This window comes from Pleurodeles waltl, chromosome 3_1 (assembly GCF_031143425.1).
Source record: "Pleurodeles waltl isolate 20211129_DDA chromosome 3_1, aPleWal1.hap1.20221129, whole genome shotgun sequence".
NCBI classification, from domain to species: Eukaryota; Metazoa; Chordata; class Amphibia; order Caudata; family Salamandridae; genus Pleurodeles; species Pleurodeles waltl.
In genome coordinates this window covers 1554116491-1554143939 of record NC_090440.1, presented here as the reverse complement: position 1 = coordinate 1554143939, position 27449 = coordinate 1554116491, and the positions used below count along the sequence as shown (strand labels likewise).

At 46.3% G+C, this 27449-nt stretch overlaps 1 protein-coding gene across 4 annotated transcripts in view; it reads right to left on the bottom strand.

The window, feature by feature from the left end:
* Positions 1-3420: 3420 nt before the first annotated feature.
* ACVR1 (activin A receptor type 1) overlaps positions 3421-27449 on the bottom strand; it is a 397514-nt gene continuing 373485 nt past the window's right edge. For all 4 annotated transcript variants that reach the window (XM_069225144.1, XM_069225147.1, XM_069225148.1 and 1 more), the window contains one exon: positions 3421-4446. In XM_069225144.1, the coding sequence (XP_069081245.1) occupies positions 4312-4446 (135 nt within the window). In that variant the 3' untranslated portion in view covers positions 3421-4311. The remainder of the gene's footprint in view (positions 4447-27449) is intronic.

Below are 27449 nucleotides of genomic sequence, written 5' to 3'. Positions count from 1 at the left end.
GAAAGGCAAGTCCTGTGACACTGCTCATTTCCATCCAGTTATTGAGAATTCATCAACTACATTCTTATCTCCCTGGGTTCTGTAGAGTTCAGTAGAGCAGTAGAGAGTAATGGAGCTAGATAAGTAGACTAACCCATCCAACAAGGGCAATAAGAAAGCTGGAGGGAAGTGGGTCAAAACAGGCATGGCCTATCTCATTAAATAAAATCAATACCTTGGTATGAAGTGGAGTTTCAGTCTTAGCAGGCTACCTCATCAAAAACACACCTTGGACTTTTCTACAGAAATTAGCAGAAAGGGGTCTATGTGTTGATGGTGGATTTTGCCAGATTTCAGGTAGGGTTGTTCCCAGTCCTCTTCTGACCTTTTAGTGGCCTTCAGTCGCCCAAAAGAGGGCTACATTAGGGGTTATCACATTCTGATCTTGTTCCAGTGGGAGAAAAAAGACGATACTTGAAAGGGTGTTGAGAGATGGTGGTCACCAGGGGAGCTGAATTAGGCAATTTATGGAGAGGTGGAAGGGTACTAACCTTGTTACAGACCCATTTAGAAAAAATATACAGGGGCTAGAAATTAATACAATACACTAGTGCCACCGCCCTGCCTGGCTGCTACAGTTCTGGGTACAACATAAGCAGTTGATATATTAAACCCTTATTTACATTGTGCTAGCCTGGACACCACTCATGCTAGTTATGATTGGCGCAGTGGAAGTCACAGAGCAGATACAGGTGTAGTCTTGTTTTTTTTTTTTTTTTTTAAAGTATATTTCTGCTTCTGCATCCACCATACACCTAGCTATGCTCCCTAGCGTGAGGTCAGAACATTGCCTGTGTGCACATTCTAATCTTACAATGTAAGCACCCAGCATATTGTGGGCAATCACAGAATCATTGTGTGAATTAAGTGACAGACCTAATGACGTTTTAATGTACAAGCACACTGAATGGTACAAAGGCTTTTATCTGAAGATCTCATGCATATAGCACGGATATAGCTACTATGGTAAGTTTCAAGGTAAAGGGTTTTGGTCTGCAAAGCTGTACTACCCTTCAATGTTGCAGCACATTTTTTAGATTGTTGGGAATTTCCATTTGTATGCTGCAGGGTACGCCCGGGGCAATAATTACTCGAAGAATTTATGTTAAACTAATGTGTGAAGCTGGAGGTTTCAGAGGTTCACTCATCAACAAGTATCCTACACATTATACTGCCACTGAATGGCCAAATGTTTCAATATTGAAGGATGCTTGACTCTATATAGAAGATGGTGTTAGACCATCACCCACTATTAGTGGTATGCCTCATCATCAGGTCCCATCCTGGTTCCTAAGGTTCTGAGGTTCACTCTGGAGTCTGCATAAGCTCTGTAAGGGGAGTGTGATGGAGTGGCATGGTCATAGCATGTGATTCATTTTGACACAGATATTTGAATTTGGCACATTCTCTTCTATGTATTTAGTTCCTTTATTTCCTCAAGCATGCTGACAGCCATCATCTGAGCTATGTATGTAAGATGCTGGTCAACAGTTTGAATCCTAGCAATTTAACCCCATACTGTCTTATTTTGCTGATTAAATAAGTAAAACTGAGTATAAAGCATATTGCAAGTAACAATTCTCAAACATTTTTTGCACACCTATGTTAGAATCGTTAAGTGCACGTTAAGTGAAGCTATTCACAACCCAGCTAATATGCCTATAAGTACCCCTAAAAATATGTTGGAGTACGAGTGGAACAGTGAAACCGCTCTCCAGACCTTCCAGTTTTTTCAAAATGTAAAATGGCTGGGTTATTGCGATAAAACATATGTTCCCTCTTGGAGGAAATAAAATATTGTTAACAAGTGTTAGTGTTAAAGCCGCATTGGAAAATATTGTCAAGGAGGATTTCAAGACTATTCCTGAAGAATGTCGAGACCCCAAAATGTCAGAAATTTACACTAAATGTCAGAACTTTACCCCAAATGTTTACTAAAATCTACGATTCAACTTTATAAAGCTGAGCTTTGTGAAACAGGCCCCAAGTGGCAATTCAGTTTGGGCTCGTGCTGAGTAAATGGTTTATGACAAAAACTGGAAGCGTCCTGCACTACTAGTCTCTGAACGATTACCTTCTTCCATGTAGCCTTTCAGGTGAAGGAATCTACTCACTACGCTTTGTCAGCATTTACATATATTTTAATAATGACTACACATTTTTTAACAGGCGTTTGAGCTTTCATATTATTCAGACTCTCCACATGATATACAAATTAAATTAAATATACACAATAAATTTATTTTTTTAGCAGATTTTTCTTGGGTTGTAGGCTAGTGATATGTCCTAACCGCTTGATGTGTTCCCTTCTATTCCCAAAGCCAGGGCTTAATCTTTAGCCTAGCATAAACTAGAGGAAGAGAGCTAGGAGGGGCTGGGCAGAAGTGAGAGGTAAACCTGAGAGAACTTGCCCTCCTAGCTGCTGATTTATATATATTATCTATAATATATATACACATTGGCACTTCGAAAAGGAAGAAGTGTGATATATATATATATATATATATATATATATAGATAGATAGATACATATCACACTCCTTTCTTTTCTAAGTGCTGTAAATTACAGGTGTTACTCTGTTTTATAAACCATTTCGTAAATACGAAGTCTACCTCGATGTGATCACCCTGCCCCTTGTGAAAAGCCTATATATTTTTTTCTTATGATGGTACATTACTATAAATGTTACCTGAATGTTAATTCCCCTTATTACTAATGCACTTTGTGTGTGCCCTTGTGGTAACTAGATCCTGCGACCATTTCCTGATTTTCAACTGCTGCTAAGTATGTGCATTTTGTTCGTATTTTGTACTTTTAAGGCCTTCTGGACGAAATACATTTTTATACTAATACGACAGCTGTTACTATTTTTGCAATTAACTGAGGCTGAATTTACCGCACACAGAAGGGTTGAAGCTCAGTAGACCTACCATGGATTCAAACTAGTGACCAGCAGATCACTGCACATTTTGGTAGCAAATATTAACTCAATAAGCCATCATTGCTGCTATGCCTGAATTCTTGTAGTGTTCAGTTTCGAAGCACAATATCTGAAACGGGGTGGGAGGATTTCCAATTGTAAGTCTTAACTGGCTAGATTTACAGTTTGAAGGTAACAATATTATAAAGTAGACTCAGGAAAGATTGTTGAATTGTGCATCTAACTGCTCTATAAAATCTATTCCATAACAACATATTATTTACTTGACTTTAAAACATTCAATTTCATTTATGCAATTCACTATTAAATACAAAAAGAAGTTTAGAACAAAATAGTTATTCTTCTGGCTGAATTTATAATGCAACCTACAGTACCCGGTAGCTTAAAAGAAAATGCATTTCCCTTGTCACATAATTTAGAACATTAAATTCTATTAAAATCTTCAGTTATTTTTATTTCCTATATCAGTACTTGTGAAGTAGTGTGCGAGTGATAGCTGAATATGTTTAGCATTTAAACTGAAACTATTACATACCACACAACCCGATAAGAAACACTTAAATGTGAACTTAAATTGTAACGTGATAATACAGAAAAAAAATCTGTTTCAGATTATATTTAGTGTTACAAAATTATTTGCGTAATACGAAATCAAGAGGCCACATAAAAATAAGCTTGAGCTTTCTGCGCAATTCAGTTTTTTGAAAACTGAAGTGCACTAGTAATAAATATTTGCACATAATGTAGAAACAAGAACCGTCTAATGTTCAGCATTATTGTAAACATCAGTACACGTGTAAAATGCAGCTAACTCTACACTTACATGTTCAGTTTGCCAAATTGTGAATTTCATTATTGAGACGCATTTAAACAGACAAGGCCAATCCGATTTTTGGCATCCATCTTTAAAATGAACTGTAACAGTGCAAGTAAGGAATGCAAGGAATTGCTAGTGCAATAAGGAAGAGAAGCACAGGCAATATTGCTGATCAATATTCGTCAGTTCCGTGTATTTATCCTAGTGTAGTAAGAAGAACTGCAAAAGATATTGAAATCCGTGTTTAATGCCCAGACCAGGTCTTAGTCTTTCTCTGTTCCTTCCGACTATATTGTTGCAAGGTACATCCAGTATATATCTTTAAAGCCTGCCAGTCTGTGAAATGTCCATCTAGCCGCCGAGTAATGTTCTAATGCAGGACTTTCTCCCAAGAGGAGGTTACTGCGCAAGTTCGACCTTAGGGAGCCAAATGGGACCGGTATTACACCTTGCAAGGCAAGCATAACTTTGAACCGCATAAGATGTTTTCGTCTGAATAACAACAGCATATCTTCAGCAGTCAGACTTCAATTTGTCTAAAGAATTATCAATTTTGGTCAAAGTCTTTTTGATACGCAGAGCTGTGAGTCTTGCAGACGGATTGTGGTACCAACACTCTTTCATCAACTTGGCAAGAGACGTTAAAGTCTGGGGAGAGCAAAAGAAGAAAAAAAGTGTAACTCAATAAAAATACAAGCTAGCAATACACAAGCACAGTAAGTAAACCATGAGCTAGGCCAATGTGTTATAGCTATTTTACAAGTTACCCCACCATTTGTTCATGCGATATTACATAAAATATTTTGAAAGAAAAAAATCAGATATGATGTCATTACCATGCTTAAAACCAGGTAATATTAATAGTATCAGAAGACTGATGAAGAAAAAAAATCAAGTTGTGTCATATTTACAAAACAAACCAATTATTTAACTACAGTAGGTTAATTCCAGCTATTACATACCTGGAAATGGTGTTCTACTGATAAGAAGTCACCAGTTAGTTGCATTAAGAAGAGCTCAACTATCATTGTTAGTCAAATAATTGCAATAATCTACAAGAATCACGCAAACATATACATAGTGAGTCGATTCCTATACTATTCACAATGATTTGAAAAATTCTGGTTGAAATAAGAGTTAATAAATTAAGTTCCATATCTTTTAACATTCACAAATTCGTACAATGCTGATATTCTAATATCAATAGTAATATTCCGTTTAAATGTTGTTCTTAGCCTTTGAAAATTCAAATATTGAGTAAACTAAGAAAACTTCAACAAATTCAGAAAGCACAACACCAAAGCACACAGAACATAAAAATAAAATGCACTGATCTGTCTGGGAGAAACAAACATTCGTGAAGAACTACATTATGGACAGTTTTCTAATTAAAGCCAGGAAGGTGTTAACAGGTATGAGAAATGTTACTTACCCAGTAAGCATCTGTATGTGGCATAGAGTGCTGTAGATTCACATGCTTAGCATAATTCTGCCATCTAGTGCTGGACTCTAATGTGAGCAAGTTTTTCTTTGAAGAAAGACTTCCGAGTCACTAGGTGTGAGGACCCGTTCCTCTTGCTATGGTGTGCATGTCACCGGCTCCATTGTTAGATTGTTTTCCCGCAAGGCAGGAGAGAAAGGAATGTGGAGCACAGTGTAGCATGGCGAGATGTCCATGCTATAAAAGGTGAGATACTATATAAGATTATCAGTAACCGGCACAGGTGACCGGGGAGGACGCATTTCAGTCCACAGCACTACATGCCACGAACAGATGCTTACTAGGTAACATTTTCCATTCAAGGCTTGTCTGGATATAGATACACATGTTTAGCATAGACTGTAAGCAGTCCTCCTCCATAAGAGGTGGCTAAACTGTGAGGGTTAGAGTTGTTTGAAATAATTTATGTATAACGGCTTGGCCCACATTGGCTTGTTGACAGGCCAGCACATCCACACAGTAGTGTTTTGTAAATGTATGCGGTGTAGACAATGTAGCTGCTTTACATATCATATGTCAGCTATAGGCAGGGCCAATCGAATTATGAAGCAGGAGAGGGATCAATTATGCAGCAGTGTTAAGTGAATTATACAGCAAGAAAAGGCAAATTATGAGGCATAATGTAGCACATTTTTAAATAGTGTTACTTCATTATTTTGTCATTTTTAAACTTGCTAACACTGTATGGGCATTGGTTGCACCTCATTAGTGCCAGTTTAACACCCAAATATACCAATAGCAACACAAAGGTGACCAGTCCAGCTTTGCAAAAGGCCTTTCACTGAGTAGCAACAGTGTGTTGCTGCATTTGTAGTAACTTCAAAACCGTCTGAGCTAGAAATACATTTTTCTAGTTAATACCTGCAGATTAAGTGGTAGCAGATGATCGATTATGAGTCAAATACAGCAAATCTATAATTCTGTGAAAATCGCCACAGCTGCACAATTGCATAATTCCAGTGGCCCTGGCTATAGGAATATTACCTAGAAAGGCAACTGAATGTCCTCCCCCCTTTCTTATTTATTTATTTTTTTTAAAACATGTTCGGATACATTCAAGAATATAATGTGCAATGACCGATTTAGAAATGGCCTTTCCTTTGTGTGGTTTTGAAAAGGCAAGAAAGAGTTGTGTTTTTCTAAATTATTATGTTCTATCAACATAATACCCGAGGGTTCGTTTACATCCAAGATATGTACAGCCCTTCCCTCAATTGAGTCAGGTTGGGGAAAAAGGCTGGTAAATCAATAGACTGATTGCAATGGAACTGAGACACCACCTTTGGAAGGAATGTAGGATTGGTACATAGTACCACCCTAAACCTATGTAACTGCAAGAAGGGTTCCTCTAAGGTTAATGCCTGAAGCTCACCGACACACCTGAGTGAAGTGATAGCAACTAGGAAGGACCCTCCAGAACAAAAACTGTAGGAGGCAGGAGCAGAGGGGGTTCAAATGGAGGGACCATTAATCTTGTTTATTAAATATTAAGATGCAAAGTGGAAGCTGGTGGTACCCTAGGAGGAATGAGACTTATGACCTTTGAGGAAAGCCTTGATGACTGAAATCCTAAATAAGGAAGTGTGCTGTCTGTTCTGTAGATAAGCAGTAACTACTGCCAGATGTAGCTGAATAGATGTAAAAGCTAGACCAGAGGTATGTAAATAAAATAAGATGAGATACGTAACAGACAAGGTCTTGCACCTCGGCTCCTAAACAGTCAGTGTGTTGGGAATGACAATAGTGAACTAATCTTTCCACTTTGCAGAGTAACAGGCACAAATAGTGGACCTGCGTACTTCTTTAAGAATGCCCATACAGGGTTGTGGCAGATTTAAATTGCCAAACTCCAAGACTTCAGAAGCCAAATTGCAAGGTTGAGTGACCTGGGGTCTGGGTGTATGATTTCTCCATAGTTCTGTGTGGGAAAGTCCTGTCTGCTTGGCTGTACCTCGTGAGGAACCACAGAGTTCTAGGAGAGTACTGAACCGTGGTTGCCATGCCCATGGAGGGGGCACTAGGACAAGGGTGAGCGATGTCTGCTGAAGTTTGCGAACCACAGATGGCAGCAGTGGGAGAGGTGGAAAAGTGTAAGCAAATATCTCCAACCCACTTACTCATAGTGTGTTGCCCCTGGACTGTGTGATTGGGAACCTGGAGACAAAGTTTGGGTGTTTGGTGTTTTCTGCTGTGGCAAAAAGGTCTTTGTCTGGTTGACCGGAAGTATAGGGAGAGGATTTGTGGGTGCAGTTCCCACTCGTGGATTTGTTGGTGCCTCCGGCTGAGGAGCTCTGCAAAGTTGTTGTCTGCTCCCCGGAGGTACTCCGCTAACAGGTGAATGTTGTATTGGAGGGTCCATCTCCAAATGGTCTGGGCTAGATGAAAATGCTGAAGGGACAAAACTGTTTTTTGAGGAGATTGTTGGTGTTTCACCATTTCAGAAAGTGGAAAGCTTAACTGTTGACCAACACTAGATATTCGCATTAACCCTCTGCTTGAGTCAACTGGCACACTAAGCACTCTTGTAACAGAGGCATATTCAGTCTGGCATGAGGCAGTATGGGTTTTCACAAAGCAGTCATACCTAGGAGAAGCCATGATTGGCCTCACTGTCACTTGCTGATGAAGCCATAACTGTGGAATTAGTGACTGGAAGGATTGAATGCGGGCAGCACTGAAGTAAGCTATCCCCCATTGTGAGTCGAGAATGGCTCCCAGGTAGGGTTGGAGTAGGGTAAAACGTAGTTGATGAAGTAGGTTTATCGTGGTCAGAGTATGTTTCAAGCTCTTCTGACAAATTGTACTTTTGATGAACCAGTCATCTGAGTATGGAAAAACGGACAAGTTACTTACCTTCGGTAACACCTCATCTGGTAGAGACAATATCTAGCTGCTGATTCTTTACCTTAGAATTTCCCCAGGCATCTGTCTGGATCCAGAGATTTTTCTTGAGCAGTAACCTTGCACAGCGTTAGGTGGCGTTGATCGGCTCCGCGTCCGTGCCAGAAATAACATTGCAGATCCTACAAAGGTGCCACCTCGGTGCTTTGATGTCAGTCTCTTTTTACCACTTTCCACACCAGAAGTGCAGAGTCATGAAGAACACTGAAGCATCAAAACTAGGGCCATGAAGTGGAGTCTCTGTCCCTAGAAATCAGCTCGCAGAGCAGGGAGATTGGGTGGGTCAGTAAGGAATCGGCAAGTAGATATTGTTTCTACCAGGTAAGGCGTTACAGGAGGCAAGTACCCCGTCCATCTGCTAGAGACATCTAGTTGCAGATTCCTCACCTTGGAATCAATACCATCCCCGGAGGTGGGTCTGCAAACTAAAATCACACTAGAAAGTCCTGCAGGACCAAACGGGCAGAGTGGCCATCACTAGGGACCTGACTGTCCAGCCACTAGTGTTTGGTAAATGTGTGCAGAGATGCCCAGGTTGCCGCCTGACAGATGTCAAGGACTGGAACTCCATGTGCTAAGACAATGGTTGGAACTTTGCTTCTGGTAGAATGAGCACACAAACCCTCAGGAGGGTGCTTCTTAGGCAGTGCATAGCACATTTTAACGTACAGTATGACCCATCTGGAGATGGTACTCTTCTGCACTGTCAGACCTTTCATCACACCCACATAACCAACAAAGAATTTATCATCCACCCAGAACTCTTTGAAACAATCAAGGTAGAGCGCCAATTATTTTTTTTTGGGTCCAGGCGATGGAGTCTCTCCTGTTCCTTAGAAGGTTGCAGGAGTGCGTAAAAAGTAGGCAAGATGATGGATTGGCCTACATGGAAGGGTGCAACCACTTTTGGCAGAAAGGAGGCCCTAGTGCGAATAACCACTTTGCCAGGATAGATGGAAAGGTAGGGGGGCTTAGATGACGATGCCTGCAGCTCACTCACCCTGCAGGCAGATGTAATGGCCACAAGGAAGGCTGTTTTAAAAGTGAGAAGCCTGAGAGGAAAATTGTGGAGGGACTCGAAAGGAGCGCACATTAGAAATGTCAAAACTAAATTTAAATCCCAATGGGGCATAACGAATGGAAATGGAGGAAACATGAGTAAGGCTTTTAAGGAACCCATTTACAATGGGAGGCTTAAACAATGAAGGTTGATCAGGCAACCACAAAAAAGCACAAATGGCAGACAGGTAACTTTTGATAGTGCCCATAGCAGAACCCTGCCGGGCGAGAGAAAAGATGAGCAAAAGAACCTCAGAAAGAGGGGCAGAAAGGGGGTCAACAGACTTGTCTATGCACCATGCCACCATTTTTTTCCAACTACAGGTGTATACCATTTTGGTGGAGGGATGTCTGGCTGCCAAGATTACATTACAGACTTCAGGCAGAAGGTAAAAAGCTGTCAACTGCTGCTGCTCAATCTTCACGCAAGAAGGCAGAGACTAGACAGGTTCGGGTGGAGGACCCTCCTCTTTGCTGCGAAAGAAGATCCTCCCAAAGGGGCAGTCTGATCAGAGGATCGATGGCTACGCTCAGTTTCTCGGGATACCATACTCTTCATGTCCAGTCTGAAGCCACAAGGATTACTTGGGGCCTGGTCGTTCTTGATCTTCTTGATGACCCTGGGCAGAAGTGGCATGGGCAGAGAGGCGTACAGGAGGCCCGAGTTCCAATCAAGACGAAAAGCGTTGGCAATCGATTGTCACCTTGGAAACTCCAACGTGCAATACTGCTGACACTGCATTTTCTGCAGAGGCAAACAGATCTAACTAAGGCTCTCCTCACTGCTTAAAGAGACCTTGCACCACCTCCGGATGAAGACGCCATTCGTGATCGACTAAGCATTGTCGGCTGAGTTTGTCCGCTCTGGCATCCAGAGAGCCAGCCAGATGTTGAACCACCAGGGATATGCCCTGTTGTTCCAGCCACATCCAGAGGCGCAGTGCCTCCTGATAAAGGGTCAACGACCCCACCCCGCCCTGCTTGTTGCAGCAACACATGGTGGTGGTGTCTATGAACACCTGTGTCATCTATCCCTTGATAGAGGTAGGAAAGGCTTTCAATGCCAGTTGGATCGCACAGAGCTCTAGCATGTTAATGTGGAGCCCCTTCTCCGCCGGAGACCAGATGAATCTGATCTTTACCTCTCTCAGATGGCCGCCCCATCTCAGGAGTGACGCATCTGTCACTACTGTCAGATCTGGTTGGAAAAGGGAGGGGGGGGGGGGTCTGCCTCTGGCCCAATCACCATCCGTTAACCAACACTGCTTATCTTTTGCAGGTCCCTCTGTGATCTGGATCATGTCGGAGAGATTCCCCCAGTGCTGCGCAACTGGAACTTAAGGTCCCACTACAGCTGCCATTTGATATGTGTCACCAGCATAATGCAGGAGGCCATAAAGCCCAGCAGCCTCAGGGTGACTTTCACCGAAAACTAGGCTAGAGGATTTAACATCGGTATTGAATCTGGGGTTTGACGCTTGGGAGGGTAAGCCTGAAACTGCACTGTGTCCAGAACAGCTCCAATAAAAGGGAGAATCTGAGAGGGAGTCACGTGCAACTTTGGCACATTTATAGTGAACCCCAGCAAATGCAGGAGGTCACCCATAGTCTGGAGATGGGAGACAATAGCCTGGGGCGAACTTGTCTTCAACAGCCAGTCGTCGAGATAGGGGGAAGTCTTAAACCCCTGATTCCTGCATATGAGCTGCAACCACGGCCATCTTCTTGATGAACACCCGAGGGGTGCTGGTAGGACCAAAAGGGGGGGGCGGGGGGGGAGGGGCGTGGTGAATTTAAAGTGTGGACTATTGTGAACTTAAGTAACGTCTGTGGGTAGCAGATCAACGCTACTATCCAGTCTCCAGGGCCCAGGGTAGACAAGACCTGAGCCAACATGAACATCTTGAATTTCTCCTTCTTGAGGAAGAAATTGAGAGATCGAAGGTCTGGTATAGGGCGAAGACATTTGTCCTTTTTGGGGACCTCAAAGTAGTGTGAACAGCAACCACAGCCTTCTTCTGGAACTGGGACCATCTATATGGCTCCCTTGGCTAAGAGAGCTGCAACTTCCTTGCTGTTAGACCTGACAGCCTTAGGGTGGTCACCCTTAACTTTTCGCTTGCTTCTTTCCACTTTTTAGATACTGTTTTAGCTGGTTTTAAGACTCTGCGGATGTACCACTGCTAACCAGTGCTGACGTGCATATGCTCTCTCCCTTTAAACACAGTAATATTGGATCATACCCAATTGGACTATTTAATTTACTTATATGTCCCTAGTAGAGTGCACTATATGTGCCCAGGGCCTGTAGATTAAATGCTTCTAGTGGGTCTGCAGCACTGATTGTGCCACCCACTTAAGTAGCTCCTTAACCTTGTCTCCGTCATGCCATTGCAAGGCCTGTGTGTGCAGTTTCACTGCCAATTCGAATTGGCATTTAAAAGTACTTGCCAAGCCTAAAACTCCCCTTTTTCTACACGTCACCCCTAAGGGGTGCCCTAGGTAACCCATAGGGCAGGGTGCTGTGTAGGCAAAAGGCAGGACATGTACCTGTGTAGTCTACATGTCCTGTGAGGCCTGCTCCCTTCAGAGGCTAACATTGGGGTTACCCTCATATACTGTTTGAGTGGTAACTGCTGATCTGAAAGGAGTAGGAAGGTCATATTTAGTATGGCCAGAATAGTGACACAAAATCCTGCTGACTGGCAAAGTTGGATTTAATATTACTATTTTAGAAATGACACTTTTAGAAAGTGAGCATTTCTCTGCATTTAAATCCTTCTGTGCCTTACAATCCACGTCTGGCTGGATTCAGTTGACAGCACCCTTGTGCATTCACTCAAACACACCCAAACACAGGATACTCAGCCTCCCTTGCATACATCTGCATTTTGAATTGGTCTTCCTGGGCCGGGAGGGTGGAGGGCCTGACACGTCAAAGGACAGTAGCCTGCCCTCACACAAAGGACTGCCACCCCCTACTGGGACCCTGGCGGATAGGATTGAACTGAAAGGGGACCTTGTGCACTTCTAAGCCATTCTTTGAAGTCTCCCCCACTTCAAAGGCACATTTGGATATTTAAACAGGGCCTCTGCCCACTGAATCTACGAAGAGCCAAGCCGGAAAGACGCAGCCCGACTTCCAGAGAGGAATCGACGCAGCACCTGCCGTGCGGTAGAAATTTCCCCTCAACGCCCACCGGATCGACGCAGCCCGTGACTTCGTCCTGTCAGCGCCAGAAAACCACTCATCATCCCCGGGGCGTCCGAAAACCCGGCAACCCGAAGAGGATCCACGTCCGAGCGCCGGAAATCGGCACAGACATCCCTGCGTGAAAACTAAATGACGCATTGCTGAGTGCGGCCCGAGAAATCGACACATACCTCCTCGTTTTCCATGCATCTCCTTCTCTGCGGTTCTTTGCAGATATCCTGAACGCAAACCTGGTACTTTGTGCTTGAAAGAGACATTTATTGTTTTTAAAAGACTAAAGACACTTTATATCACTTTTACAGTGATATCTCAACATATACTTATTGCATTTTAATAGTTTTGACCTGCATCTTATCAGATAATTATTACATCTTATCAGAATTATATATTTTTCTAAACACTGTGTGGTGTATCTTTGTGGTGCTATACTGTGTTATTGCATGATTTATTGCACAAAGACTTTAAACATTGCCTTCTAAGTTAAGCCTGACTGCTCAGTGCCAAGCTACCAGAGGGTGGGCACAGGATCATTTGGATTGTGTGAGACTTAACCTGACTAGAGTGAGGGTCCTTGCTTGGACAGGTGGTAACCCGACTGACAACCAAAGACCCCATTTCTAACATTGGTGATCAGCGGTGAGGATAGGACTTGCATTTGTGCTGCGACATACAATAGCTAAGTGCACACTACCTACCCACAGTTGAAGATCAACTTGATTTTTTTTTTCTTTTCTGCAATTTCGTTTTTTATACTTGACATTGTTTAACTAAAATCCTCACTCAACATATCTCTGGCTGGGTCTCAAGCAGGAGATGAAGATTTTGATCTGGCCATGCTGGAGACCTACACTGTTAAGCAGCTGAAAGGGTCCTGCAGGGATACCAGATAAGGTGCCACCAGAAAGGAGGAGGAGACTGAGGAGGGAGGTCCAGAGGAGGGCCCCTCAGAGGATTGTTTGCAAACAGTGGAGGATGTTACCACTGTAATTGTGCCCCCTGCCAAACCAGGGAGCAGTGTCTAACCATGGCCTGACAGCAGAGGAAAGGAGGGAGGAAAGAGAAATTCTGTTGCAGTTGGCAAAGTTAAACATGAAAGCAGAGGAAATGAAACCTCAAAAAGCAGCAGAGGAGAGGAGAGCTGAGGCTGAAGCTGAAAGAGCAGCCAAACAAGCTGAGGCTGCTGCTGAGAGCGCCTTGGCTGAAAATAAACTTTTGTTGGCTCATGAACGGAGTCTCAAGGAGCTGGATATCAAGGCAAAACCGTCTGAGTCCAGCATGATGGTGGCAGCATACATGCAAGACCTGTTGGGGAGAGAAAGGTTCTTATACCCAAAAATGTGGTGCCAAGTTTTGTGGTGGGAGATGACGTTGACAAGTGGTTGGCTGCCTATGAAGTAGCACTAAGGGCTCATGGGACCCCTGAGGAGCTATGGGGGGCGGCCTTGTGGTTTTATGTACTAGCAGTGGGACACACTGCTTACACTAGATCCACATGATCAGAATGTTTATGCACCCATGAAAGCCGCTTTACTGGCCACGTTTGGGCTGACACTTGAAAAATACCATCAGAAGTTTAGGGACAGCACCAAACTTTCCACACAGACTTGGGTAGATGGTTTTGATTTCGCCAGTAAGTCACTGAATGGATGGGTGCAGGGCAGCAAAGTAAATGATTACAAAGGATTATACGATTTGATTCTGAGAGAGCATACGCTCAGTATTTCTTTTACAGAGTTGCACCAGCACTTAGTAGATAGTAAGCGGACATCCCAGGAAGCTTGCTGAGGAGGCGGACCACTGAGTTAGCACCAGAGTGTCCAAAAAGGCATCTGGGGGTTTACCCACAAAGGTGGTCAGGGTTCCCAACAGAAGAAAGAGACGGGTGAAAAACTTAAAGATAAGGAGTTCTCAAAAGGCCCCAAAAAGAATTCCCAAGGTGTGGGTGTTAATCATTTCTCTTCTAAGTCTGGGAAAAAACCAGGGTACTTCAATAAGAAGATAGTGAAGATGGGCAACTCCCAGTGTTCCAAGACAGCACAGCCCACCACTGGAGGGCAGACAACTGGGATGGCTAGTGTAGCGCTTAGGGGGGGGCTGTGAAGGGGTGGGGGTAACCATTCCTCTTCTAAGTCTGGGAAGAAAGCAGGGTACTTCGATAAGAAGATAGAGAAGAAGGGTGACCCCTAGTGTTCCAAGCGAGCACTGCCCACCACATGAGGGCAGACACCTGGGATGACTAGTGTAGCGCTCAGGGGGGAAGACAGTCCCCGTTAGTTTCAGGGGCAGGTAGAGGTGTCCCTAGTATTCCTGGGAGATAAGGAGATAGTGCTAAAAGCCCACATGCCTGCCAATACTTTCATGTATAGGCAGTGGGTCACCATTGATGGGCAAAGGGTGGAGCATCTGCGTGACACAGGAGCCAGTATGACTACTGTCACAAGTCAGCAGGTGTCAGCAGAGCGGATATTCCCTAATACATTCCACCAGGTCATAGTCGCTGACAATCGTGAGAGTCATCTACCGGTGGCTCTGGTTCCCTTTGAGGGGGGAGGGAGAGGGGGGGGAGGGAGAGGGGGGGGTGGGGGATGGGGGGGGGGGGGGGGTCTCTGGTACTCTGAAAGTAGCTGTGAGTCCTGCCATGCCTGTAGACCTGTAGATTGTCTGTTAGGTAATGATCTTGAGCATACTTCCTGGAAAGAGGTTGAGCTCAGATCCCACCTGGAGATGTTAGGTTTGCCTGTGTGGGTCTGCATGACCACAAGGTCCATGGCTGCCCGGGAAGGGAGTCAAGGGTGTCTGGAGCCTGGAACAATGGCCCAGACAGCTGCCAAGAGGAAGGGCAAGAGGTGCGGGAAACCCACCTTAGATATTCCCCTAGTAGTGGACTGGGTTCCAGAGGAGGAGGCCCCTGAGCCAACTGGGGAAGATATTGCTGACCTGGGCAACCTGCCTGAACTTGCTGGCTGGCAAGTAGAGGGTGGGCAAACCAGGGCAGAATTCTGCAAGGCGCAGAAAGAATGCCCCACCCTTGAGGGTCTGAAGCAACAGGCCACAGCCCATGCAGCTGGTGAAGCCTCTGGCGATCACCATATCTACTGGGAGAATTATCTCCTTTACAGTGAGCCTAAGGCTCCGGCCATTGGGTCAGCACGTGTTCTGGTGGTCCCCCAGTGTTACCGGGCCTTCCTACTGGGTCTGGCTCACGACATCCCCCTGGAAGGACATCTGGGCCAAAACTAGACCTTTGCCAGGCTTGTCACCCACTTCCATTGGCCTAGAATGCAGGTAGTCTCAGAAACTTTCTGCTGGGCCTGCCCCACCTGCCAGGCTAGTGGGAAGATCGGGAAAGGGCCTAAGGCCCCCCTGATCCCACTCCCGTCATTGGCACACCCTTTGAAAGCGTGGGCATCAATGTCATTGGTCCCTTGGACCCCAAAACTGCCTTAGGCAAGAGGTTTATCCTGGTTTTTGTGGACCATGCCACACACTATCCAGAGGCAATCCCTCTGAAAACAGCGACTGCACCGGTGGTGACCAGAGCCCTGATGGGAATATTTATCTGTTTGGGATTCCCTAAAGAAGTTGTGTCTGACAGATGCACAAACATCATGTCTGCGTACATGAAGTCCATGTGGGATGAGTGTGGGGTGACCTACCGGTTTACCACCCCTTATAATCCGCAATCCAATGGGCTTGTTGAGAGATTCAACAAGACCCTCAAAGGCATGATCACTGGCCTACCTGAGGCCATGATGCGTAAGTGGGACATCCTCTTGCCATGCTTGCTCTTTGCTTATAGGAAGGTGCCCCGGAAAGGGGTGGGGTTCAGCCCCTTTGAGCTTCTCTATGGTCACCCTGTCAGGAGACCGCTAAGCATAGTAAAAGAGAGCTGGTTGAAAGCTCCCTAGACACCTCCCCACGATGTGGTCAGCTACATGCTGGCCCTCCGCAACCAAACTCAAGGCTTCTGGAAGCAGGGCAAAAGTAACCTTGAGGCCAGTCAAGAGGTGATGAATGAGTGGTATGACCGGGAGGCCACTCTGGTCGAGTTCTCACCTGGAGACAAGGTTTGGGTAACAGAACCAGTAGAGCCTAGAGCTCTCCAGGACCGCTGGACTGGTCCATTTGAGATCAAGGAGCAGAAGGGGGAGGCCACTTACTTAGTGGACCTCAAGACCCCTAGACACCCCCTAAGGGTTCTCCACCATAACTGACTCAAGCCTCATTTTGAGAGGTCTGAGGTCAGTATGCTCCTTGTTACAGATGAGGGCATGGAAGAGGAGAGGAGGAGCCAGCATCAAGGACGAAGTTGCCAAGATGTTGGCCCTAGGGGTTATTGAGAAGTCCAGCAGTCCCTGGGCCAGCCATGTGGTGCTGGTACCCCAGACTGCTGCACCCGGCGCCAAGCCAGAACTCCAGTTTTGTGTGGGCTACCGGGGTCTCACCACATCCCCTGAGCTGATGAGCTCGTAGACAGACTAGGTGCTGCCAAATCCTCAGTACTTTTGATCTCACATCAGGGTACTGGCAGATCGCCTTGACTGAGGGGGGCTAAAGGGAGATCTGCATTTTCCACACCTGAGGGACCAATTCCTGTGTGATGCCCTTTGGGTTGAAAAATGACTCCGCTACCTTCCAACGGTTGGTCAAAGGGGTCCTAGCTGGCAAGGATGCCTTCTGCGCAGCCTACCTAGACAACACAGCAGTCTATAGTTTCCACTGGGAGAACACCTGCTTCACCTCAAGGAGGTGCTGCAGGCTCTGCAACAGGCAGGCCTGACCATCAAGACTATTAAGTGCCAGACTGGGCAGGGTCCCGTGGTCTACTTGGGACACCTAGTAGGTGGTGGCAAGGTGCAGCCACTTCAGGCCAAGATTGAAACTATCAAGGCCTGGCAACCACCTAGAAAACAGAGGTGAGAGCCTTTTTAGGCCTCACTGGATACTACCGTAGGTTTGTCAAGGTCTATGAATCTATTGTGACACCCTTGACAGAACTTTCTTCCAAAAAGCAACCTAGGTTGGTGAACTGGACAGAGGCTTGTCAGAAAGCCTTTGACTCCCTGAAGGAGGCCATGTGCCTGGCCCCCGTGTTCAAGGCCCCTGACTACTCCCAGAAATGTATTGTGCAGACAAACGCTTCAGAGCATGGCATACGGGCTGTTCTAGCACAGCTAAATGAGGAGGGCCTAGACCAACCAGTAGTCTTTATTAGCAGAAGACTATTACCACGGGAACAGAGGTGGAGTGCTATTGAGAGAGAGAAGCATTTGCTGTGATCTGGGCACTGAAGAAGCTGAGACCCTACCTGTTTGGGACTCACTTCCGGGTGCAGACAGGCCCCCACAGATGGCTCATGCAGATGAGGGGTGAGAATCCTAAATTCATGAGGTGGTCCATTTCCCTACAGGGGATGGACTTTACTTTTGGAGCATCGCCCGGGGATTGACCACGCCAACGCTGATGGTGTCTCCAGATACTTCCGCCTTAGCAATGAGAGCTCCCAGGAGGTTGGGTAGCTTTCCCTACTTTCAGCTGGGGAGACACGTTAGACCTGACAGCCTTAGGGTGGTCACCCCTAACTTTTTGCCTGCCTCCCTCCACTTTTTAGATACTGTTTTTGCTGGTTTTGAGACTGCGCACTTTACCACTGCTAACCAGTGTTAAAGTGCATATGCTCTCTCCCTTCTAAACAAGGTAACATTTGATCACACCCAATTGGACTATTTAATTTACTTATAAGTCCCTAGCAGAGTGCACTATAGGTGCCCAGGGCCTGTAGATCAAATGCTACTAGTGGGCCTGCAGCACGGATTGTGCCACCCACTTAAGTAGCTCCTTAACCTTGTCTCAGGCCTGCCATTGCAAAGCCTGTGTGAGCAGTTTCACAGTCAATTCGCCTTGGCATTTAAAAGTACTTGCCAAGCCTAAAACTTCCCTTTTTCTACACATGTCACCCCTAAGGGGTGCCCTAGGTAACCCATAGGGCAGGGTGCTGTGTAGGCAAAAGGCAGGACATGTACCTGTGTAGTCTACATGTCCTGTGAGGCCTGCTCCCTTCAGAGGCTAACATTGGGGCTACCCTCATATACTGTTTGAGTGGTAACTGCTGATCTGAAAGGAGTAGGAAGGTCATATTTAGTATGGCCAGAATAGTGACACAAATTTTAGAAATGCCACTTTTAGAACAGGTCTCTGAACTTAAATCCCTCTGTGCCTTACAATCCACGTCTGGCTGGGTTCAGTTGACAGCACCCTTGTGCATTCACTCAGACACACCCCAAAAACAGGATACTCAGCCTCACTTGCATACATCTGCAGTTTGAATGGGTCTTCCTGGGCTGGGAGGGTGGAGGGCCTGATACTTACATGTCAAAGGACAGTAGCCTGCCCTCACACAATGGACTGTAACACCCCCTACTGGGACCCTGGCAGACAGGATTGAACTGAAATGGGACCTTGTGCACTTCTAAGCTACTCCTTGAAGTCTCCCGAACTTCAAAGGCCTATTTGGGTATTTAAACAGGGCCTTTGCCCCTACCAACTCAGACACTTCCTGGAGAAGAAACTTGTAACCAGAACCTGCATCCTGCCAAGAAGAACTGCCTGGCTGTCCAAAGGGCTCACCCGACTGCTTTCTGTGAAGGACTGCCTCCTTGCTGTTGCCCTGCTGCTCTCTGGCTGTGGTGAGAAGTGCTCTCCAAGGGCTTGGAAAGAGCTTGCCTCCTGTTCCCTGAAGTCTCAGGACCAAAAAGACTTCATCTCTACAAGGAGGACTCCTTGTGCGGTGAAAACTGACGCACAGCCTGCCAGAAATGACGCACAGCCTGCACCGCAGTAAAAAATTCACTGCACTCCAAACCGGAACGCAGTCCATCTTCGCAACGAGAAGATTGACACACGGGCAGCGTATCGACCAGAATTTAGATGCACAGCCCACTGGATCGATGCACAGCCAAGCCGGAACGACGCAGCCTGACTTCCAGAGAGGAATCGACGCAGCGCCTGCCGTGAGCTAGAAATTTCCACGCAACGCCCACTGTATCAACGCAACCCCTGTGACTTTGTCCTTTCGGGGGCCGGAAATTCACACATCGTCCCCGGGGCATCCGAAAACCCCGCAACCCGAAGATCCATGACCGAGCGCCGGAAATCGACGCACAGCCGTCTCTCTGTGAAAACGAAACAATGCATCACCGTGTGCAGCCCAAGAAATCAACACACACCTCTTTGTTTTCCACGCACCTCCTCCTCCGAGGTTCTTTGCGGAGATTTTGAATGCGAACAAGGTACTTTGTGCTTGAAAGAGACATTTATTGTTTTTAAAAGACTAAAGACACTTTATATCACTTTTACAGTGATATCTCAACATATACTTATTGCATTTTAATTGTTTTGACCTGCATCTTATCAGATAAATATTACATATTTTTCTAAACACTGCGGTCCTACAATGTTTTATTGCATGATTTATTGCACAAGTACTTTACACATTGCATTCTAAGTTAAGCCTGACTTCTCAGTGCCAAGCTACCTGAGGGTGGGCACAGGATAATCTGGATTGTGTGTGACTTACCCTGACTGGTGTGGGGGTCCTTGCTTGGACAGGGGGTAACCTGACTGCCAACCAAAGACCCCTTTTCTAACACTTGCAGATGAGGGACAAATGACCCTCCGTCATCCGATCATAAGAGGGTGGAATTGGATGGAAGGGTAATCTCAAAGGAGAGGGAGTAGCCCCGTTGGACTAGTTGCAAAACCCACTTGTATATAGTGATGGATTGCAAATGGAGCAGGCGATTGTGAATCCTACCGCCAACGGGTCCTACTTTGGGGAGGAGGAAGCAAGACTAGCAGGGTTGGCCACCTGACCACGATGTTAGTGGGTCCCGCTCCCATGGCCATGCAGAGGCTTGATAGCATGAATGTAAATTTTCGTGGTTTATAACTCTATCTATAGCCACAAAAGGGGTGAAAGGTAGGCTTGGGGGTGGGGGTGGAGATGAGAGGCTGCCACGAGATCCAAGGACCTAGCCGTAGCACACAAATCCTTGAAGTGCTCAATTGCAGAGTATGCCTTGTCTCTGAAGAGACGAATGCCATCAAAGTGCATGTTCATCAAAGAAGCTTGGATACCCCTGAAGAGCCGGACATCCTCAGCCAGGTGTGATGAAACAGGGCCACTTTGTGGAAACTGCTCTGCCTAGCTTGTCAGTCGTGTCAAGTCTGCAACAAATTGTGGACTTTGCTGCATCTCTCCCATCAACAACAGTTTGAGAGAGTACGGTCCAGACCTCTTCCAGGTCCTGTGGTCTTGGGTAACAGTATTCCACAGTGTATGGGAATAACAGCCCAAAAGGCACAAGGTGGTCCCTGACTGCAATGGAAGGCTGGCAGAAGAAACATCTTCTTCCGAAATGAATCCAACATTTTGGATTCCCTATCTGGGGCAGCGGATAGAGAATCCAAGCTCTTAGGGGTGGGGTGTTCAGGAAACTTGGGTCCCCCAGGTGTGAGGCGATGGCGGCAGGCAATTGTCCTTTTCAGAGGAGCCCCTGTGCTGGGTTTGGAACAGGTACCCAGCAGGACATCAGTGAGGGCATCATTGAATATGAGCAGGGTTTCTGAGATGGAAGCTCCAGGTTGCAGCACCTCAGTCAAGAGGTTAGTCTGGACGGCCACTGAGGGCAGTTGAAGGTCAAGGACCTCATCTGCCCTACTCCCCACCATAAGAAGCTCCCTACTCCGTAGCCACGGTAGGGGGAGGAAGCATGCCAGTACCTGGAGTATTGTCCAGTCTACTGGCTTCACCCACGTTCTCACACCAGTCCATTTCAGATTCATAGGGATAGCATTCTAAAGAACCCAGCAACCCCTTCCATTCATCATCAAGGGCTAGCTCAGAGAAATAGGGCTCAAGATCAGATGGATGAGGCAAAGCTCCTGCTGGAGTCGTGCGATGCTCATCAGACTCAATGTCGGCGATAACAATAGGGACTGTGGCGCCGGTAGGAGCGGGCGGTGCCTAGAGCGTAGGGAAATGCCGAGGTGGTACTACTGGTCCCAGTCCAGATCCAGGACTGGATCCCTGAGAGCCCCTTGCCACTGGGGCCGGAGCCGCTGGTGCCAAACCCGAAGGGGACCCCTCTCACCCATCGGGTCCGAAGGTTCTCCAGCAGGGTCAGACTGCCCAAAAATTAGGCGCATGCCCTTGTAAAACTCAAGAGTTGGGCAGGGGTTGCTACGGCTCCAGGAAATTTAGGGAGCTGTGGAGTCAACCCAGGCACAGGTTCTGCAGAAAGAGACCTAGAGCATCAATGTTCTTTTGTCTCATTAGCCGACGGACTAGGAGAAGCCAAAGAGCTCTTTGACTTTTAACATTTTTTTCTTGTGCTTCCACTTACCCAACCGTACTGAGGACTTTGAATGGGATGACTTTGGACTCCACAACAGGTCCCGGGACCGTCCTCTCGACCAAGACCTCAACCTGCACAGAGCCACGTGTTGGGCTGCCTTCAGCTTTAGGGACCACTTTCTCAAATCCTTCGGATGCATGGACCGTCACTCTGAGCATGACTTCTGGTTATGGTGGCGCTCCAGACACCACAAACATATGAAGTGGGGATCCGTCACAGACATTGTCTGATGACAGGATTTGCAGGGCTTGAAACCTGTCTTCCTAAAAGATATAACTCGACACCAGGAGAAAACTGTCAAAAAATGCTTGACAAAAAGTTGAAAAAGACCAGTGAAAAACTGACTGAGGGGTAGGTCTCTTTGGATCAGCGTTGGCTGGTGCGGAAAAGAAAGAACTGACATTGGCGCACCTGGGTGGCACTTATATTGGAGCTGCAATGTCATATCCGGTGCTGACGATGCAGAGATGATAAATGCCACCTATCGGCGCATAGTGGTACTGCACACAAAAATCTTCCAGTCTTGTCTGGCGCCTGGGGAGAATTCAAAGGTGAGGCATCTGCAGCTACAAGTCTCAATCAGATGTACAAAATTACTCCACATCAAAAAGAGTTATCCATTAGAAAAAAAAGCAACAAGTTATTTACCTTTGGTAATGCTCTTTCAGGTGGATACGCTAACCGCAAAGTTCACACCTTAGAACAATTTCCAAGGTGCCAGACTGTATTCTGAAAACTTTACTCCAAGCAGTGCGCCTGCATTTTGTGCATATAAGCTCCAGCCCTGCACTCTAGTGTTAGTTTCTTGTGATTTCCCTTTTTTTCACATGCAGATCATGAACAGTTGTCAGTAACAGTGTGCTGACTAGGTAATTGGGACCTTTGTAGATGGTAAAAAATATATTTTGATACTGTGCTTTCTCAAAGGTAGAGAAAATATCGAGCCGGGTTTTCTCCACTGTTGGAAAATGCAGTGTGCCACCTCTGGATGTAGACGCCACTTGTGACCTGCAGATGCAACCTGCTTAGTTCATCCACTCTGGCATTCAGGGACACTGCCAGGAAGTTTGCAAACAGGAAAATGCCCTGGTGCTTTAAGCACCTACAAAGGCACAGAGCCTTCTGACACAGGACCAGTCTCGGCCCTGTTAGTTGTAGCACCATATAGTGGTGGTGATGTCCTTCAGAAACTGCACCAGCCTCCGCCTGAGGAATGGCAGGAAGGCCTTCAGAACCAAATGCTCGGCCCACAAACCCAGCAGACAGAGTCCCCTGATCCTTACCTCCCCATATTTATTGGCTATAAAGTTTTTTTCTTTCTTTTTTTCCCTCCTGTCTGTATTGTTCTCATTTCTGGGAGGTGGGTGGGTCGCATGTGAATCCTGAAAACTCTTCAAGCTGCAAAACTACTCATACCAGTAAGTAACCATTTCATTTTGCAACATAAATCCTTTTCTGGATCCAGATCATGCAGTGGTTCCCTCTTCCTTGGGTTGGATGGGGTGAAATGAGGCTGAATTCGTAAACAGGTGCTGTAAAATTTCTGTCCCAACTGTGCCTCTTTATATATTTGTAAATCCACACAATAATGTTTGGTGAATGTGTGCAGGGATGCACATGTTGCTGCAGTGCAGGTAGCATGTATGGGTACATTTGCCATGAAAGCTAAAGTAGCGCCCTTCTTTCTTGTTGAGTGTTTTAGGGCGAGAAGGTAGAGTTTTTCCGGCTGTGTGGTAACATGTTTGTATATTTGTATGTGGTAATGCTGCTAAAATCTATCATGTGGTTGTACCTTTAGTGACAGGCAACCCCTTGTTAGTTTTGCCATATGAAACATGAAATTGATTCTCTTTATGGAACTGCCTGGTCTCTTGTAGATATCTATTCAAGCTCTGCTCACATCAAGTGTATGCAATGCTCTTTTCAGTTTTATCTTCGGGTTCTTGAAAAACACTGGTAGTTGAATGCTTCAACATGAAATGTAATACCTTTGGCAGAAATTGAGGGGTTGTTCTGAGGACTACTTTGTCTTTGTGAATTTGCCTGTATGTTTCTTGTATTGTATTTCTGTATTGATGGGATTGATATCAGGAAGGCAAGCTTTAGGGCAAAGTATCGAAGTTCTGCTTTATGCATGGGTTCGAAGGGACTTGTCAGCTGTGTTAACTGTGTTCAGGTACACATTAGGACTGGTACCTTTATTCTTTTTGCGTACTCTAGGAATCTTTTGATTGCAGGCACTGTGAAGAAACTTTTGCATAATGCTCCCCAAGTATAGGCCACGACTGCAGCCAAGTAGTGTTTGAGAAACGAATAATTAATTCCGCTGTCTAGCAGATGCGTGAGATAGGTCATGAATGATTTCTGTGTTGATATTATCTCATAGGTATTGTTTTTTGTGCACCATATGAGGTACCTTTTCCATTTGGCCGCGTAGCAATGTCTTGTTGTGGTCTCCTCCTTCCCTTAGTAGTTCCATGGTCTTAAATGACAGCTGTAGGTGCCCAAATTTTATATATTCAGGTGCCATGCTGTTAGATTGAGTGTTGATGGTTCCGGATGAAACACTTGTTAGACCTGGCAGCTTTTTGCCGTGTCTCCCCTGTCTTTTTTCCTTCTGACCTCATGTGTTTATGGTATACTGGACTCTATTTATTTTTGCTGGATTATTGTCTCTGCGCACTTTACCACTGCTGATCAGTGCTAAAGTGCAAGTGCTCTATGTGTAAATTGTATTGTTGATTGGGTTTTCCATGATTAGCATATTTAATTTACTGGTAAGTCCCTAGTAAAGTGCACCAGAGGTGCCCAGGGCCTGGAACTCAAATGCTACTAGTAGGCCTGCACCACTGATGGTGCCACCCACACAAGTAGCCCTGTAAACATGTCTCAGACCTGCCACTGCCAATTCGACCTGGCAAGTGTACACACCTGGCAGGCCCAAAACTTCCCTTTTACTACAAGGAAGGCACCCTCAAGGTAGGTGTAGGAAGTTGGCTCTGCATATACTATCTCAAAGTGAGAGATAGTGTGCACAGAGTCCAAGGGTTCCCCCCTTTGAGGTTGATAGTGGCAAAATTAGATAATTCTAATGCTCTATTTTGTGGTAGTGTGGTCGAGCAGTAGGCTTATCAGAGGGTAGTGTTAAGCATTTGTTGTACACACAGAGGCAATAAATGAGGAACACACACTCAAAGACTTACTCCAGGCCAATAGTTTTTATACAGAAAAATCTCTTTTCTTAATTTATTTTAGAACCACAAGATTCAAGATTTAAAGTAAATACATAAATGCAGGGTACTCCACATAGATAAGTAAGGAACTTTGAATTAGAGCAGTAACATACACAGTTTTAGTTAAAATGGCAATAAGCTATTTTAAAAGTGGACACTGTGCAAAAATTAACAGTTCCTGGTGGAGGTAAGTATTGGTTAGTTTTTCAGGTAAGTAAGGCACTTACAAGTTCAAGTTCCTGGGTGTAGGCAGCCCACTGTCGGGGGTTCAAGGCAACCCCAAAGTTACCGCACCAGCAACACAAGGCCGGTCAGGTGCAGAGGTCAAAGAGGTGCCCAAAACACATAGGCGCCTATGAAGAACAGGGGTGATCTGGTTCCAGTCTGCCAACAGGTAAGTACCTGCATCTTTGGAGGGCAGACCAGGCGGGGTTTGTAGAGCACTGGGGGGACATAAGTAGACACACAAAACACACCCTCAGCGGCACAGGGGCAGCCAGGTGCAATGTGCTTAGCAGGCGTCGGGTTTTCAATAGGAATCAATGGATGGACCTGGGGGTCACTCTAGCGGTGCAGGCAGGGAACAGGGGGGGGCTTCTCGGGCCAGCCACCGAATGGGCTAGGCAGAGGGTCACCTGATGGTCACTCCTGCACTGGAGTTCGAGTCCTTCTGGTCCTGGGGGCTGCGGGTGCAGTGCTTGCTCCAGGCGTCGGGTTCTTTGTTCCAGGCAGTCACGGTCAGGGGGAGCCTCTGGATCCTCTCTGCATGCATCGCTGTGGAGGTACGGGGGGGGGTCGTCTCAGGTTACTCACGAGGTCGCAGTTGCCTGGGAGTCCTCCCTGTAGTGTTGGTTCTCTGGAGCCCGAGCCGGGGGCGTCGGGTGCAGAGGGTGAAGTCTCACGCTTCCAGCGGGAAGAGTGAAGTCTTTAAAAGTTGCAAGAAAGTTGCAAAGTTGTTGCTATTTTTTAACAGTGCCACTGTTCTCAGGAGTTTCTTGGTCCTTCGGGTTCAGGGCAGTCCTCTGAGGCCCTGTCGGATGAGTCGCTGTGCAGGTTCTTTAAGTCTGAAGACCGGCCGGTAGGGCTGGTGCCATGTCAGTTGTCGTCTCCGTCGCCTCTGCAGGGCTTTCAGGTCAGCAGTCGTCCTTCTTGTTGTAGATTGCAGGAATCTGATTTCCTGGGTTCAGGGTCACCCCTAAATACTGAATTTAGGGGTGTGTTTAGGTCAGGAGAGCAGTAGCCAATAGCTACTGTCCTGGAGGGTGGCTACACCCTCTTTGTGCCTCCTCCCTGAGGGGAGGGGTGCACATCCCTAATCCTATTGCGGGAATCCTCCAATCTCAAGATGGAGGGTTTCTAAAGGCAGGGGTCACCTCAGCTCAGGGCACCTTGGGGGCAGTCCTGACTGGTGGGTGACTCCTCCTTGTTTTTCTAATTATCTCCTCTAGCCTTGCTGCCAAAAGTGGGGGCAGTGGCCTGAGGGGCGGGCATCTCCACTAGCTGGGATGCCTTGGGGTGCTGTAACAAAAGGCATGAGCCTTTGAGGCTCACCGCCAGGTGTTACAGTTCCTGCAGGGGGAGGTGAGAAGCACCTCCACCCAGTGCAGGCTTTGCTTCTGTCCTCAGAGAGCACAAAGGCTCTCACCCCAGGGGGGCAGAAACTCGTATCAGTGGCAGGCTGGCACAGACCAGTCGGTCCGGCACTGAAGGATTGGGTAAAATACAGGGGGCATCTTCTAAGATGCCCTCTGTGTGTATTTTGTAATAAATCCAACACTGGCATCAGTGTGGGTTTATTATTCTGAGAAGTTTGATACCAAACTTCCCAGTATTCAGTGTAGCAATTATGGAGCTGTGGAGTTCGTTTTTGACAAACTCCCAGACCATATACTTAATATGGCCACACTGTACTTACATTGTCTAAGAATGGAATTAGACACTGTAGGGGCATATTGCTCACGCAGCTATGCCCTCATCTGTGGTATAGTGGCCCCTGCCTTAGGGCTGTAAGGCCTGCTAGAGGGGTGACTTACCTATGCCCAGGCAGTATTTTGTGTGCATGGCATCCTGAGGGGGGTGCCATGTCGACTTTGCCTGTTTCTCCCCACCAACACACACAATCTGCAATGGCAGTGTGCCTGTGTTAGGTGAGGGGCCCCTAACAACCACTTAGGGTGGCACAACACATGCTGCAGCCCTTAGAGACCTTCCCTGGTCACAGGGCCCTTGGTACCACTGGTAACTTTTACAAGGGACTTATCTGTGTGCGAGGGGTGTGCCAATTGTGGAAACTATGGTACATTTTAAGTGAAAGAACACTGGTGCTG